This window comes from Astyanax mexicanus, chromosome 12 (assembly GCF_023375975.1).
Source record: "Astyanax mexicanus isolate ESR-SI-001 chromosome 12, AstMex3_surface, whole genome shotgun sequence".
NCBI classification, from domain to species: Eukaryota; Metazoa; Chordata; class Actinopteri; order Characiformes; family Acestrorhamphidae; genus Astyanax; species Astyanax mexicanus.
Window position 1 is genome coordinate 39,941,358 of NC_064419.1, and position 16,481 is coordinate 39,957,838.

The 16,481-nt window shown below is 38.5% G+C and overlaps 1 protein-coding gene across 1 annotated transcript; it reads right to left on the reverse strand.

Moving 5' to 3' along the window:
- Nucleotides 1-1,850: 1,850 nt before the first annotated feature.
- Nucleotides 1,851-14,501, reverse strand: ptk6a (PTK6 protein tyrosine kinase 6a). The gene is made up of 8 exons (XM_022670977.2): nt 14,042-14,501; nt 12,841-12,962; nt 11,517-11,680; nt 10,778-10,946; nt 8,622-8,780; nt 6,139-6,320; nt 3,861-4,014; nt 1,851-2,542 (listed from the first exon to the last, which is right to left on the reverse strand). The coding sequence occupies exons 1-8, from the start codon at nt 14,482-14,484 to the stop codon at nt 2,280-2,282; spliced, it is 1,656 nt and encodes a 551-aa protein (XP_022526698.2). The 5' UTR covers nt 14,485-14,501; the 3' UTR covers nt 1,851-2,279.
- Between the last annotated feature and the right edge of the window lie 1,980 nt (nt 14,502-16,481).

Here is a 16,481-nt window from a genome sequence, read left to right on the forward strand (position 1 = left end):
GTGTGTGAGTCACAAGGGAGGGGAGGATGAGATAACCGCCTTAGCAATGATTGTTGTCTTTGCTGTCGTGCACTCTATTCATCTGGCTTTTGAAACACGATCTGAGAAGGTGGGGGGCGCCGGTGTGTTACGGGGGCAATTAACACAAAAGTAAAGCAATAGTTACTTTCACTGGTAACTAGTTACTTTTATAGTGGAGTAACTCATTTAGTAACTCAGTTACTTTTTTGGAGAAGTAACTAGTAACTATAAATAATTACTTTTTCAAAGTAACGTGCCCAACACTGTGATATCCATATGTGTGGTGCATGGCACATCCCAAAAACTTTTCTCAGGGAGGTACCTCCAGACCTGGACTTGGACAACACCCCCCCAATCCCCTGTCTGAAAAAAAAAACTTGTGCACACACTAAAGATGGACTATTAGATGGATGGATGAATGGATAGATAGACAGATGGATAGATAGATGACTTGCTGGCATCAGGGAGCAGTTATTGATATGCGGTAGACTCCCACGACTTCCGGGACACTTGGGAAGTCTGCGTATGTGCGTGTCCTACATGGACCCATAAACAAAAAGTCTTGGTTTCCAGTTGGTCTTCACATACAGAGACCCCACATATTATCTGGGTTCAGATCAGGCAACCCCTTTTTATGGCTCCGAAGATCAGTCCTAGTGTTTGTGCAAGAAGACTGTAAAAAACATTATGAATGTATGTTTCTGAACTGATATTGGATATTGATATTGGCCTTAGTATTATTGATATTGAAAATGAAAATCAGAAGCATTGGTTCTGAAAGGCAGAGAGGCTGCATCCCCTGCTGCTGAACTTAAGGTATTGCACCAGCTGATCAGAGCTGAAAACCATCTTCTCAGGATGATGAAATCTCACATACTCTTCCAGAACTTTTACAGCACACTGAGTTCACTGTGCCTGCCATGTCTCAATCTCAAACTCTCAAATATCAGAACCCTCTTCAGCTGTAATGGAAAAAGGAATGCACTTCATCAAATTCGTCATTGTGAATTTCCCAATCATGGGACTGCTAAAGGTTTATCTCTATTATTACTTCTTTGTTTTTAGTTATTCAGCAGTGTATTTTACATGAGTGTCTCTTTATTTTGCATTATGTCAAAGTCATTAAAAATCTTTAAACAAAACAAAAAAAAACGTCATCTGTTAGTGTAATTTACAAAAAAAAAATCTAACGATGGGTGTGTTTACATGAACTCAATAATCTTATCATAATCAGATTTCTGCAGTTATTTCATGGTCATGTAAACAGCATATACTCTGATTTCTTAGATTGGATTTAAGCCCAAAAGTCTGATGAAATGTAATCTGATCAGTTGTTTTTTTTCAGACAGTACGTGCTCTTAAATAGGACAAACTGTATGAAGGGCAGTGTTGCAAACTGTAAGAAACCATAAAAACAGAGATCTATATTTATGCCAGTGAAGTGAACCTATGTAGGTCAAAAGCCAGACTTCCTACAAAACAGGATATTTAAAAGCGCGCAAAAATCATATGCTTCAGTAGAAATCTGATTTTTGCCTCAATAACTGAGATGAGGAAAAGTTTTCCCATTATCTGAAAAGTTAATGTTGTGCTGAATAGATTAGTGATCTGATTTGAATTGTTAAATGCAAATATATATACATTTATCAAATGAAAAAGCAATAAAATCCAAATGTATGGATGTTAACTGCAGACGTGTTATAGAATACCAAATACCAACATTTTTACATACTGTTGGAACAAAATGCAATTAATAAAGCTACAATAGAGTGGATATCCAAACACACACACACACGCACACACATTCAGAGCAAACATAAACATACATATTGTTAAAAAAATAGAGATTTTGAATAATATTCAAAATAATAATATTGTTGGCTATAGATGCTGTATATACTTTGTGTTAGGATAATTATAAAGAAATTAATATTCAATTTTCTTTCTATATATACATAGTGTATGCTGCTTACCTTGTAACTGTATAGGCCAGTTTATAGGAGAAGAAGGACTTTTATTGGAGATTGGTCTATTGACCATAAAACCGATATTTTAAAATGCAAAGTAAAACAGCCAAATTCACAGCATGTCAAAAAAGTTACAAATATAGAATAGGAAAGTATAGATATGGCTTAGTGCTTATTACATATATACATATAAATTATTTATGTATTATGCTTTAATAAATCCTAAAGGAAAAATAACTGCTACATCAAGAGCATCCATCAAATCTATTCTGCAGTCTTTTTTTGTACTGTTCACTCAGGCTGATCCACACTTTCCTCTCTGCTCCCCTCGATCTTACTGCCCTCTGCTGGATCTGAACAGTTGTTGCCGCTCACAGTCCAGTAATGGCTCACATTCTCTAAATAATCCAGCACTTCACTGAAGTCGGGTCTCTCCTCTGCTGATTCTCTCCAGCACTTCAGCATGAGGTCATAAATGTGAGGTGGGCATTTGGGAGGGGCGGGCATCCTGTATCCAGATGAGATCAGGTAGAACACTTCATGGTTGTTGTGGCCTAGAAAACCCAACCACAGAACATCTTTTACTGCACTAGTATTACAGATACTAGAACATTAATAGTTTTTTTATTGTCATAAAAGCATGTGAACCAAATATGTGTAAAAAATAAATATTTGTTCATTTATGTAGGTATATAGAGTCACTTATATAGCAAAACACTGATAAGTGAGCAATATGATCAATATCACAATACTTATTATCAAAAATGTGACACAGTACATTTGAGTTGCCATCTATACACTTTGAGGGGTGCACAAGAGTAGTGTATGTTCTGGAACCCACCGGTACAATGATATGGTTCATTGTTTCATTACATTACATTACATTACATTTGGCAGACACTTTTGTCCAAAGCGACTTACAATTGTGAAGTACAAAAGTAATAGAAATTAAAGGTAAAACATCTTTAGATAGGGCTTAAAGGAGGTCAAAGGGAAATAATGGGATAGAGGAGTGAAAGAGGGGAAGAAGGAAATTAGGTTAGAAGTAGTTAGTGTGTTAGAGGTGCTCTTTAAAGAGCTCTGTCTTCAGGAGTTTATTAAAGATAGCGAGAGATTCTCTTGATCTGGTAGTGGAAGGTAGTTTGTTCCACCATTGGGGAACTCTGTATGAGAACAGTCTGAATTGTTCTTGGCTGTGTGTGAATGTTTGTTTGGCAAAGCGAGGCGACGTTCATTGGAGGAGCGCAGGTAGCGTAAGCCTTCAGGAGCGAGTGCAGGTAGGAAGGAGCTGTTCTGTCATCACCTTGTAGGCAATTGTAAGAGCTTTGAATTTGATGCGAGCATCAACTGGTAGCCAATGGAGCTCAATGAGCAGCGGGGAAACATGTGCCCGTTTTGGCTGGTTGAAGACCAGACGTGCTGCTGCATTCTGGATCATTTGGAGTGGTTTTACTACACAGTATAAAGCGTGAAGCAGCAGGATCGAGCAACTGATGCCACATGGTGCGTTTCACATACTGTGTTTGACACTTAAAAAAGTTGCAATTCTTAATAAATTCTCAAAAACACATAACTGATTTTAAATGAATAAATGAACGTAAAGCCCACTATATAACTTGTCCTTATTGTCCAACTTAAAATAACTCAAATTTTATGCATTTGATTGCTTATCTTTTTAAATGTTATAAAAATTGCTATATGTTGTATTGCTTATATTGCTTACACACTTCTCACAATAGCACACTATATTATATCATAAAAATATAATTTATCACAATTATTTTGTATATATAAAATGACTTTTTTCTTTTTCCATAATGCCCACCCCTAGTTGTAGAAGATAAAAAGAAATGTGCTAAATAAAGCACGTACTTGGATAAGGAGATCCACCGTAAGTGAAGATTTCATAGAGGAGTATGCCGAAAGACCACACATCAGATTTGTTGGAGAATCGGCCATGGCTGATGGCCTCAGGAGCGCTCCATTTATATGGAATCTTCTTTTCTTCAGACAAGTAAAACGGCTCCTACAAGAAACACACAAACCAGTGACCGCTACTTTAAGGGAAGTGGACACACCAATACTACGCAAATGACTGTGATGCGATTCTGTTCCCAGAGGTGTTTGTAACAGAGCATATCTGATCACAAAACTATTCTTTCTATATTGACTGACATTCCCAAATGTCATGGGACATGGCAACATCATGATATTTGCCACGTCCCTTGTAAGTAAAAGTACACAGCATCTAGCAAGATGCTGCTGGTCACGAGCATTACCACCCCATGCACTTTACTGTGGGTGGTAAAGCCTTCTATGACATACTGCAGTACATGTGTGACACTGTGCACAACCTTAGAAATGAAATGTTCCATCTATCTAGCATGCTGTCAGTCCTGACACTCTCAGTCTGCCTGCTCTGGACCCTGAACTACTCAAAGACTCTATTTCCCAGAATGCACTCACACTGGACTTCCCTGACTCTGCTGATCATGTCACGCTATGGAGCTCCTGCTTCCCCTGTTACTGATTAGTTCCACCTGTCCTGTCTAGTATAAATACCCGTCGTTTTGAGTTTTGAATTTAGTTAGCTAGCTCTTCTACAACGCATTTCCTTTGTTTAATGCCTTTGTTATTGATTTGATTTTGTTTCTTACCACCGATTTCTCTCTATTGTATATTGCTGTTGCTGAACTATTTTGTATTTTTGACTACTCTTTTACCTTTCCCCTTCTCTGCTGGATTTACAGTGTATGACCCTGTTTGGCCTGACTACACTCTGGTATGTTGTTTATATTGGCTGCCATATTGTAAATTGACCCTGCCTGCCCCTAACTACTCCTGTAAGCCTAGCCCCTTTGTGTCTGTCATGTGTCTGGCCTGCGTGACACATGCACTATCGGGGCTCACTTTAACTAATTAATTCATGTTGCCTAGCCAACAGCTTACTGGCCATTGTTGAGCATTACTCACAAGATAACACCTCACAACTTTTGTGGGCATTGCCAAACTGTCCCTTAAGTTAACAAGTCATGATCAACTTACACACTCCTATCCCATGACTTTCAGCATGTCAGTGTATAATAAAACACAAAATTGTACAATTTTTCCAGACAAATAATCATAATCTGAATAATATAGTCATGAATGACAATTGTGGGACCAAGCACCATAGACCCAATGAGATCTAACTGACTGAGGAAAAGAATGCAGAAAAAAGAGACAATTACAATACGAACAATTGGACCCTTAAAAGCAGGCCAAAAGTAAAAAGTCCAAATGATAGACATATAAAAATATTACTTTTTCTTATATTCTAATATTGTTTGCCTGGGAGATTAACATTTAAAAAGGCCTGTTTTCAGTGTTGATGACACACCTATGCCTTAAAAAGATGGACTGAATTGGAACACGCATTACAGTAGTGATGCAGTTAAAGTTCAGCTGATCTGGTGCACGGCTCATACTGGATTATGACAGCAAAAATATGTGCACATGCAGTCATAAAAATTTATCTGACTGTTGGGGTTGCAAGGCCACATGCTAGATCTGTATCTGATTCAGGGTCATAAATCAAATTGGGTTATAGGATTATGGATTATGGCTCATAATCCAACCAATGAGTGTAAATTCAGCCCTGCAATGTGAATATTGTCCATTATCTTCTCTTCCTTCTTTAAAGTCTTAGACTCCGGCATCTGATGGCAAGCAGTGGATCCAGGATTCTAACTGTCAATCCTCTGATCACAGGGGCATTAGGGGGCATCAATAATATAATATAATATCAGCAGCTCTAAGTAATTCCACTCCATAAAATGTTTAATTCAACCCATTTAGAAATTACAAATAAAGACCTGATAAATACAACATGAAACTACAGCTGTAGTAAAACCCTTTTTGTTGCTTTTTGTATGATGAGTGATGGATGATATGATACCCATCAATATCTATAACCCAAGACCTAATAATATGTCAACTACCTACATCAAATTTCTTTTAAACTTGATGGGCAGACATATCCCATCCTAAATGGCCTCCCCACCCGCATTAAACTGCAAAATGCCCTCATCATTTCTACATTTGTGAGCATTTTTAGCATTTTGCTTTTATGGTTTGTATTATGAGTGTTTTGATTCCATAAGCGTGTTACCTTGATGACCCGTGCCAGGCCAAAATCAGCCACTTTGCAGAGGTTGTCCTCCCCCACCAGAACATTGCGTGCTGCCAGGTCTCTGTGGATGCTGTTTTTCTCCTCTAGATATGCCATCCCATCAGCCACCTGGCTCGCCATATCTGTCAGAGCATGCGGTTCTAAGTTGCGGCCCTCCTGACCTACAGGCAGAGACAATACATGCTGCTTTAAGAGTTTTACATATATTTCTAAAAGTAGCATGACATACCGTATCCTTTAATGTTCCCAAAAATCTGGTGCACCTTATGTATGAATTTTACCAGTCTAGCATTAAGGATCAGTAAAGCCACTCCACTGAAGTACAGCGTTATAAGGGTGAGTTTTCAGTAAAGTTTCTCCAGCACTAAGGCTGGGAGCAGCAGCATTAGCATTAGTCTAGTTATTAACACTTGTTATTTAATCGTTCAGAGGAGAGTATATTGCACTGTAAACTGCATTTTTGCTGTGTTAAGACAAACTACACAGGATGAACTGCTAGCTGATAGCCCTCTGGGTTACTGTTACTCAGTCTAGCGCTGTCGGGGGGGCATTTACGTCCCGCTGGCGCTGCGGTTAGCGGCTAATGCTAATGCTGCTGCTCTCAGCCTTAGTGCTGAAGAATCTTCACCTAAAAATCACCCTTACACAAAATATTGGAAATATAAGCTTACTGTAAATAAACGGAAGCGCTTTACTCACCCAAACAATAAACAGTTTTTCATTGAAGAAGAAATCTATATAGACTAACATGCAGTGCTCGTTTGACTTTGAATTTTATGTTATTTTTTTTTTAATTACAGTTTTGTTTACTAGGACGCTTCCCTCAACTTTCCTATTAGAAGAAAAAACATGGCGACACCCTTGCTCACTTCGATGTCGCTTAATACAGTCAAAAAAATACAGTACTACAATGACATGCCAAAATTCATGGCATAGCAGTATGTAAAATGATCTTAAAGTGTTACCCCATCCTGGGACAGCTTTAAAGCGGCAAGTGCTGTACGAGTTGTGAGGTGATATCTTGTGAGTACGGTTAAACTATATCCCAGCTAACAATTACAATTAACATTGTTCTTAAATTTTTATTTAACTTTTTGAATCATTCAATTTCATTTGTGTCAGTGTCTTCATTTAGCTTTAGAAATGCTATGTTTTGTATTTGTCAAGCTGGGAATGCTGTGTGAGAAACATTCTAAACAGGCTAACCTTCCTGGAGCCTCTTCAAAATGTTGCTAAACATTCTTTTATCGTTCGTATGACAAGGTGACATTAATAAAGGTAACATTGAATGAAGCCTGATAGATCTGGCTTACAGAAGTTTTTGACATTTGAAAGGGTTGAGTCACAGTCGCATGATAAGACCATGGACTGATAAGAAGCGGAACCAATGCGTAATGCCCTGAGTACAAGTGTTTACTGGCAAACTAGTTTCATTTACTTACTTCATTTACATATGAGTAGTTTTAATTTCACTTTGACCCCAATATTCCCTGTTACGTTTTTCTTAGTAAGGATTGCCCAAAAAGATAAATGGGCCAGTATGTTGACTTTTTAAAACAGAGGTTTAATCTATGTTTAAATTTTTTATGATATTTAAACATTTTGTTTTTTTTGTGCTGCATCATTCCTTGTTACAATTATAAAGATGTTAGGAACCCACTCCAAACCCACATTATCACTAAAGACAAAGCAGTAGATGCTCTGCACTGTCACCGAGATGAAGCTGATCTCGCCTTTAACTCTCCAGTGATGGAAAAAAATAAAAATGCTGTTCTTTTGTCTGAAATGCACAGAAAAACGACTTCTACATAGCAAATAACTTTAAATTAACTTTTTTAAACATTGTTTTATTTCCATTGCACTGGAAGGCTGTGTGTAATATTTTATATTTCATATGGATCTCTTTATTTCATAAACAAACAAAAAAAACATGATTAAAAAGTGTTCTAAGTAACATAAAAGGAGTAACAGTTAGCTGTTACTTTGCCTCAATGGCTGTAGTACTAACCTACTGTTTTTCCAGTGCAGTGGGCACCTAGGGGACAAGCTACTGTTTCATTAGTTTATAAACTTGTTAATTGGCTTGTTCATGGTCTATTCAACAGATCTCAAATAGTGTTTTGTGCAACAACAAAAAAAAGAAAACACATGATGTCCATTGTGATGGATGCAGGGTCTGAAAGGGTTAATTTAGTACTTTAGTACTACCACTTGTGTGGAGCATAAAGTACACTTTAACTTCTATTAAAGTCACTCTTTTAGCTCTATTAGCAATTTGAAATTCCTTGCTTGCTCTTTAATAGGTGTAATTGTATAACTATACTATTAACATTATAATAATATCGCTTATCACAATTAATTTTTAACAATATATCGTCCGATTAAAGTACCTATAATCACAAGCCCTTTTATGCTAAACTGTAATCTGACCATGGGAAGTACAGGGCAGGAATAATGCTAACCTCGCAAGACATTCAGCAGGTTGCCCTTCTCCATGAGCTCAGTGATGATGTAGTAGGGGACATTGGTGGTGCAGATGGCAAACAGAGTTATGAGGTGTCTGTGTCGGAGCTTCTTTAGCATCTGAGTCTCCAGCTGGAACTCCCTGTGGTCGAGCGAGTCTGAAAGCATACAGGGAGACAGACATCAGAAAAGCGACAGCATGGATCCATCCTTATCAGACGTCTCTCTCCGACTGAGCAGTTAAGCACATATTGATTTTTTACAGAACTGTCAATTTGCAGTACCACTGACAATCAGCTATTAATGAATTCAGTTAAAGTGAGGTAATGACTGACAGCTAGGGTTATAAACATAAATCAGTGCACTGTGATGCATTAAATGTATTCATATTATACACACATGCACACACATACTAATCTGTGGTGGAAATTAACTTTTGCTGTAGTAATACATGATGATAAAAAGTACATGATACTATGAGCGGGAGGTCGCAGGTTTGAATCCCCGATCATGCAGCTTTGCCATCAAGCTGCCAGCGCCCAGAGGGAGCACAATTGGCCCTGCTCCCTCCGGGTGGGTAGATGGCACTCTCTCCCCATATTACTCCTAGGGTGATGTCCACAGCACGGGGCATCTGTGAGCTGATGTAAGCGCGCTGGCTGCTCGGCAATCCTGCATCACAGTAGCTCGAAAAGAAGCGGTGGCTGATTTCACATGTATCGGAGTTTTCGCCCTCCTGGTGTGTTGGGGCATCACTAGTGATAAGGGGAGTCCTAATGAGTGGGTTGGGTAATTGGCCGTTTAAATTAGGAAGAAAATGGGAAATATTTGAGGAAAAAAAGTACATGATATATATATATAAATCCGGAGTTATTACTACATCTCTGCCCTTTGTAACAAACCAAACTGTGTGAAAATAAAGTTGTGATTAGTATAGGTGTATTAAACACCTTCCTCAGTGTAAATAGATGCACTGGGCACTGGGAGGCAGGCTATGTGGAAGCTATGTATATATGTCTGTCATTATCAGTACAGTGATGGCGGCACCCGGAGCTACAAAGAAGCACTATGGGATGTAATGTCAGCGCTCTCCAGATTCTACCAAGGAGGTGTGGAGCTACTTTGAGCCTGGATAACAGTGTAAAAAACGATTTATCGGGGCAAAATATGCCCTGATACGGCTGTTGTAAAGAGTGCTGGGCAAAAAGCACAAAATTACTGGATCTCAGAAAGCTGTAGGAGAGCAGAGGTAGGCTATTCAACAAAGGTAAGTACTTTTTATCATGTTTTACTATATCAAAAGTCAATTTTACACCAGAGTTCTCCATTTCATTGTTAATTTTATCAGTTCCACTGACCATATAGGAGCACATTGTATTTATATAGTTAGACTTTTTCAATTGGTCGATTAGTCAATGATTATTTCTGCCATGTCCTTCATCTCTAAAAATTATAGAAACAGCTGATCATGATACATTAAGATGCATTTAAATGCCTAGATGCTGTTTATACGTGGAAAGTACGGACATTTAGTGGGTAAATATGTAATGTGTTGTGTTTGGGCACTTTTGGAGACACTGTTGGAGACACTGTTGGAGAGTGTGACCTGTTTGAGTAAGACATTTACCTCGCTCCCATTGCACTTCTGTCTCCATTACTTTGTGTAATGCAATACTGTTACAAATTAACGATTAATCGACAGTGAGATAACCAAGATTAATCCCTGGACAGAGCACCAGCCCCCCCATTCATTCATTCATTCATTCACACACTCATTTCCAGGGGCAAATTAGGGACAGAAACCAAAGTGGGGCCCCTGGAATATTTTTCCTATTAAATCAAATCTACCCTGATTAAGATTTACAGCCTTCATGTCTGTGTTTCCTCTTTGTTTTCAATTACATGTTAAACCACAAAAATGAACAAAGAACCCTGAGCTATGAGGAAGAAACTTCCAAAACGATCTGTCTTATCTGTCTTCTCATTCTTTTAGTTCTTTCAGTGATTACAACCAGAAAAACAGCATTTCTCACATTCTTCAGTCGTGTCCGCCATCACAAAAATGTGAGCGGAAAATGCCAGTAACATTTACGCATTATTCTCGATTCTCTTGACAGCGCAGTAAAGCATCAACATCAAAATAAAAACTGTTTACCATTATTTTTGAGGATCTTAACAGCCACCTTGACCATGCCTTTCCAGGTGCCGCGGTAAACATCAGCGAAGAATCCAGACCCCAGCTGTTCCTCCAGGGCGAACTCCTCCTTGGGCAGCTCCCAGTCGTCCACAGTATTGTGGGACAGGTCCTGTGGCTTCGGCTCTGGCTATAAGAGGAGAAAAACAACAGGGGAAATGTGTGTTAAGCATTATTAGGCATAAGTGTAGGCCTGATGCTGTAGACTACTCTTATCTGTTGTGCTACCATGAAATTATATAGAGCTGTTTATGGTCATTCTTACTCACTGGTGATTCTTACGCATGCCCATATTTCCTGCTTTACATCACACAACTTCAAGAACTGATAGCTCACATGTTTTACAATATATGTATATCCCAACACAATATTATTCAATTAACATCAGTAGTTATAATGTTATGGGTGATCGGATGTATCCACAGTAATAATCAATTAGTACGGATATTTTAAATCCACACCCCTGACCATATCACAGCTGTAAATAAGCTCCTGTAAATAATATGAGCGGGGGGCGAGTGGCATTCAGAACAACAGCAACAAGTATTTCCGGAAACAATTCCATCAGGGCTCAGCAGCAGCAGTCCGAGCAGATTTCTCCCTCCTATTAAATCATTTTCACTCCAGTTACCTCACACATAACACATGAGCCAATGAGTGAGGTCATAACTCACGTAGCTCACATACAGTACACACTCACCCGTGTGCAGGGCTCTCCGAGGAGGGTGCCGGAGCTCAGAGGATGGCTTTTATAATGCTCCACTAACTGCTCCAGTCCGGGGAAAGTGGAATCAGGGTCCACATAGAAACCCTCCTCATCCTCATAAACTTTAAAGTGCTTCACCTCCTTATCGCTTAGTCGAACTAACAGACAGAGAGAGAGAGAGAGAGAGAGAGAGAGAGAGAGAGAAAGTGGGATATTAGATTAGATTATTATACATGAGAGATCCTATTATCCTGAATTTGCATTAAAAAAAACACAGTATCGATTAGAGATGCATAATAATATGGGAATTACATCAGTATGGATCGATAATTCCCTTTTTCTTTTTTTTTAACCATTGGAATCGGATGATATGGCCAACATTTCAAACTGATATTTGCTGATGTATTTATTGTATGCTGGAAAAGGACCAAACAATGCTTTCTGTGCTACTACAACTGGCCATGTTACTTTAAAATATATTGATTTAAGCTCATTTTTGTTTATTTTTATTAGTTTCAAAGTTACCAGGGTATCTAGCTTCTTCTCTGTTATAAATATGCATATCGGCATCAACGTCAACAGATATATAAAGGCTTAGAATTCCCACATCGGTGTATCCCCAGTATCTATATATTTTTTACAATTATTTACATGTAAACATTGGTGTCAGACAGTCGTTCATTTAGTGTTGTAATTAAACCCTGCCCACTAGATAGCAGTGTGGAACTCACAGTTATTTTTTTTTATATTAAAATAATCACGATACATCACCTACAGTGTCACAATTAATCACAATATATTGAATTTTAAGCCCTGTACTGTTCTACATATTGTATACAGCCCTAGTGCAGAGGGAGTCTATTTTGTATTATACCAGTTTGCTAGTTTAAACTATGCCATCCGCAATATGGTGGTTTGGAAAGAGAAAGGAGAAAAGGAGTCAACATTTATTAGTGTTCAAACACTAGTGATTAGTGATCAAACTGTCCTTTTTTTTTATTAGTCAATATAATATTTTTATTTTTACACCTTACACATATTTTTTACACCCTATTTAACTACGCAATGGTGAAAAAAGTGGAAAAATAAATTCTGAAAAAAAGAAAAATTCTGTTTCAGAAAATTTTAATTTTAGTGGATCCCTACCTGTCATGGGAACAAGATAGAGATTGTATTTACACAATTTTAGACTGGGAACTGGAAAAGGGGGGATTGTAATTTTATAACACCTCTAAATGAGAAATATACAATGACCTTCTTTCACTTCACATAGACAAGTCACAATGTACTGCACTGTACTTCTGAACAATTCACTTACCTGACAGCACACAGCCCACCTCATCCCTTTCACTGCGTCGCAGCAGAAATGCACCGACCTTGTTACCTGCGGCCAAAAGCAGTTTCTGGGTCTCCAGGCGATTCAGTGACCCAAAATACCATCTGAAAAAAAACAGGAGATGACATTCTTCCTCACCAGGTAATTTAATTTTCTTTGACTAGTGAATTACCGTAGTTAAAAGGGAGTGCAGATGTTAAATCCTTCTGGATCACACTAGGGACCTGAACAGATCTTAGATATTGTAAGTATTATTCTGTGTCCCATCTGAACCTGGATGTTAGGATTTCTGAGTTCCAAATAGGACATTTTAACTGGAATGCCCCTACAAGCCACATTTCTCACAAGTCAGAAGAGCCTCATGCTGTGCTTCATTTACCTCAAACATTAGATATAGGAATGACATCACAACCCAACAAAACCCATCTAAACAGAGGTACGATACAAGTACTTTTCTGTACTTAATGTACACTTTTCGTAATTGTACCCTCAAAGGTATAATATTCTGTATAATAATATTCCAATCTTTACAGTGTCTGATGTGTTCCTTCAGAAGTACAAAGTATTTCCTTACAGCAGGTAATACAGATTTGTACCATTTAACCAGTCAAAATGTACATTCTGCATTCCGTATCACTGTACTAATAAACAACATATATTGTGATTATACATGTTTCATTTGAAATCCAGACAATTTTGGATCATCAAGTTCTTGACACATATTCAGGTGATGATGATGTTTATAATCTTTACTGGTACAAAAAAACATGGGTATAAAAAAAATAATTTTACTGAAAACTACTCTATTATACCTCAATATAAGGTACAGCCCAAGAGACAAGCTATATACTCTTTAAGTACAAATCTGTACTTACTTTTCTTAGTGTTTAACAGCAGGAAGTACAGATTTGTACCATTTTACCAGCCAAAATGTACATCCTGTGTTCAGTATCTCTATACTAAAAACAATACATATTGATGATGTTTATAATCTCTCTTACAAAAAACATGGGTACAAAAAATACTTAAATATAATTCAATAAAGGTACAGCCCCAGTTTTGTACTCTTTTAAGTACAAATCTGTACTTTTTTTCTAAGTGTGTTCAGTGCACAACAAAAATAAAGGATTTTTTTTTTTGCAGTTCCTGTACTTTAGGAGGGACTGTATGTGAAAACACTCACGGTTGTTCCTCCAGGGTCTGCTCTTTTGCCAGGTAGTTGGAGGGCACGAAGCCCTCAGCCTGTATGAGTCCCTGCGGGCTGATCTTCTCCACCCGACACCACTCTCCCTCCTGCTGCAGCATCCTAAACGAGTCTCCAGTCTGGAAGGAGAGCTCGTCCACGGCGCGGCCCTGGAAACTCCACAGCGCCTTATACAGAGCCCGGGCAGCTGGCGGGTCCGCTGGCTGGGCTGTGGGCGGCTGTGTCGGCGGCTGGGTGTAGTTGTAGGTGCCGATCTCTGGGTTCTCGAAGTTGGAGTCTCCATCTCTCTGCTCTGCTGCCTCTCCCTCCTCCTCCTCCTCCTCCTTCTTCTTCTCTGCCTGTGTGAAGAGGCTGGAGAGCAGAGTCTGGAGGCTCTGGAGACTCGGGCAGGGGCAGCGAGCCTCCCCCTCAGGACCCTTCATCTGGGTGGAGGTGAAGAGACTGAGAAGTGTGTGTCTACATCTCCTCAGAGTGTGTGTGAGTGAGTGAGTAAGGTGTGTGTGAGTGTTGGGGCGGATGTCTCAGGTTGGGCAGGTGTATTTATGGGAGGAGCTTAAAAAAGAAAAAAAAAAACTTTCCATAAAACAGTTGCTATTGGATCATTACCAGAATTGTTGTGGTTTGAGGTTTTCATAACTTTCAAGAAAATGAATTATGTAGGTAAATCATTGAAATGCCTACATTTATAAAAAACATCTACAAAACATTGATATATATATATATATATATATATATATATATATACTTTTAACAAACTTAAAAGAAAGGCTGTCAATCTAAACAGGCAGAATTGTGAAAGAGTGGTTCAGGTAGAATGAGATCATCATCTTCACACATGGATTGTTCACCACAGAGTCCAGACCGTAAAAAAGAGAACTCAGGTGTAAAATGGACTTTTGGTCTAGTAAAAACATGATAAAAAGACCTTACCTTTGTTGAATAGCCCAGCACTCTTTACAACGACCGTATCAGGGTATATTTTGCCTTGATAAATTGCTTTTTACATCTTTATCCAGGCTCAAAGTAGCTCCTCAACTTTTAGGTAGAATCCAGAGAGCCCTGACATTTAAAAAGAGGCATTAATAACTTAAAAAGTTCAAAAGAAGCTTATTAAAAACCACTGTTTACATCCCATAATGCTAACTTTCAGCTTTGTGTGCCACTATCACTGTACTGATAATGACAGACATGTATATACATAGACTCTGCATAGCCTGCCTCCTGGTGTAGCAGCCAGCGCCCAGTGCATTTAATTACATATATATATTATATATATATATATATATATATATATATATATATATATATATAGGAGGAGTTGTGGTTATTATAGGTGTATTAAACACCTTTCTCAGTGTAAGTAAATGCACTGGGCGCCGGCTGCTACACCAAGAGGCAGGCTATGCGGAGTCTATGTATATATGTCTGTCATTATCAGTACAATGATGGCGGTGCCCAGAGCTTCAAGAAGTGATATGGGATGTAAACAGTGGCTTTTAATAAACTTCTTGTGCATTTTTAAAGTTAATAATACCTTGTTTTAAATGTCAGAGCTCTCCAGAATCTACCAATGAGGCGTGTGTAGCTACTTTGAGCCTTGATAATGGTGTAAAAAAGCGATTTATCAGGGAAAAATATGCCCCAAAGCGTCCGTCGTAAAGAGTGCTTGGCAAAAAGCACAAAATTACTGAATTTGCTGTAAAAAGCTGTAGGAAAGCGAAGGTGGGCTATTCATTTATGTACGTAATTAATAACAACACTGGATTGAAATAAATCTAGTGACATTGCAGAAGCTTATCAAAAGAAAGCCACAGTGTGCATGCTGTAATCAAAGCTAAAGGCGGTTCAAGAAATATTAGGGTGTGTGAGCTTTTTTTTTATGGCGATATTTTTTTTTGGACAGGCAGTTTACCAAGAGTGTACAGATCTGTCCTCAAAGCTAAATGTGGTGCTTAAAAATCTATAGTATTAAACATATTCTGGTTTTATTTAACATTTTTATTTACAGAATAAATGTGCATGTGTTCATGTAAAGCTTTAACTGTACACTAGCAGAGTGGATGTAGTGTTTCTAATAAAGTGGCCACCGTGTGTATGGGCTTCAATGGACTAGCTACCTGTACAAGCTGTAAGAAACATGGTGAAGGTGAAGCAGGCAGTGTTGCATCAGTGGTTAGAGCACCAGGTTATTGATGACAGGGTTTTGGGCTCAGTAACCAGGTTTGACAAGCAGTCACAGTTGGGCCCTTAAGCCTAAGACCCCCAGGGATGATGACCCACTGCTCCAGGCACTTGTGCTCACTAGTGTGTATGTGTGTGCTCAGTGGCAGAGACCAGACTCCATCAGTGTCCAACACAAATGATGAATATGGATGTCTTTCTAATATTTTCTGTATTTATTATGTATTTGTACAACTCA

What these genes read in the sequence shown, in the direction of transcription:
- ptk6a (XM_022670977.2), bottom strand. Translation starts at nt 14,484, where the DNA reads ATGAAGGGTCCTGAGGGGGAGGCTCGCTGCCCCTGCCCGAGTCTCCAG. An exon ending in CAGACCCTGGAGGAACAACC is followed by an intron (nt 12,963 to 14,041) that starts GTGAGTGTTTTC and finishes GTTTTTTTTCAG; the next exon opens with ATGGTATTTTGGGTCACTGA. An exon ending in GGTGGGCTGTGTGCTGTCAG is followed by an intron (nt 11,681 to 12,840) that starts GTAAGTGAATTG and finishes TCTGTCTGTTAG; the next exon opens with TTCGACTAAGCGATAAGGAG.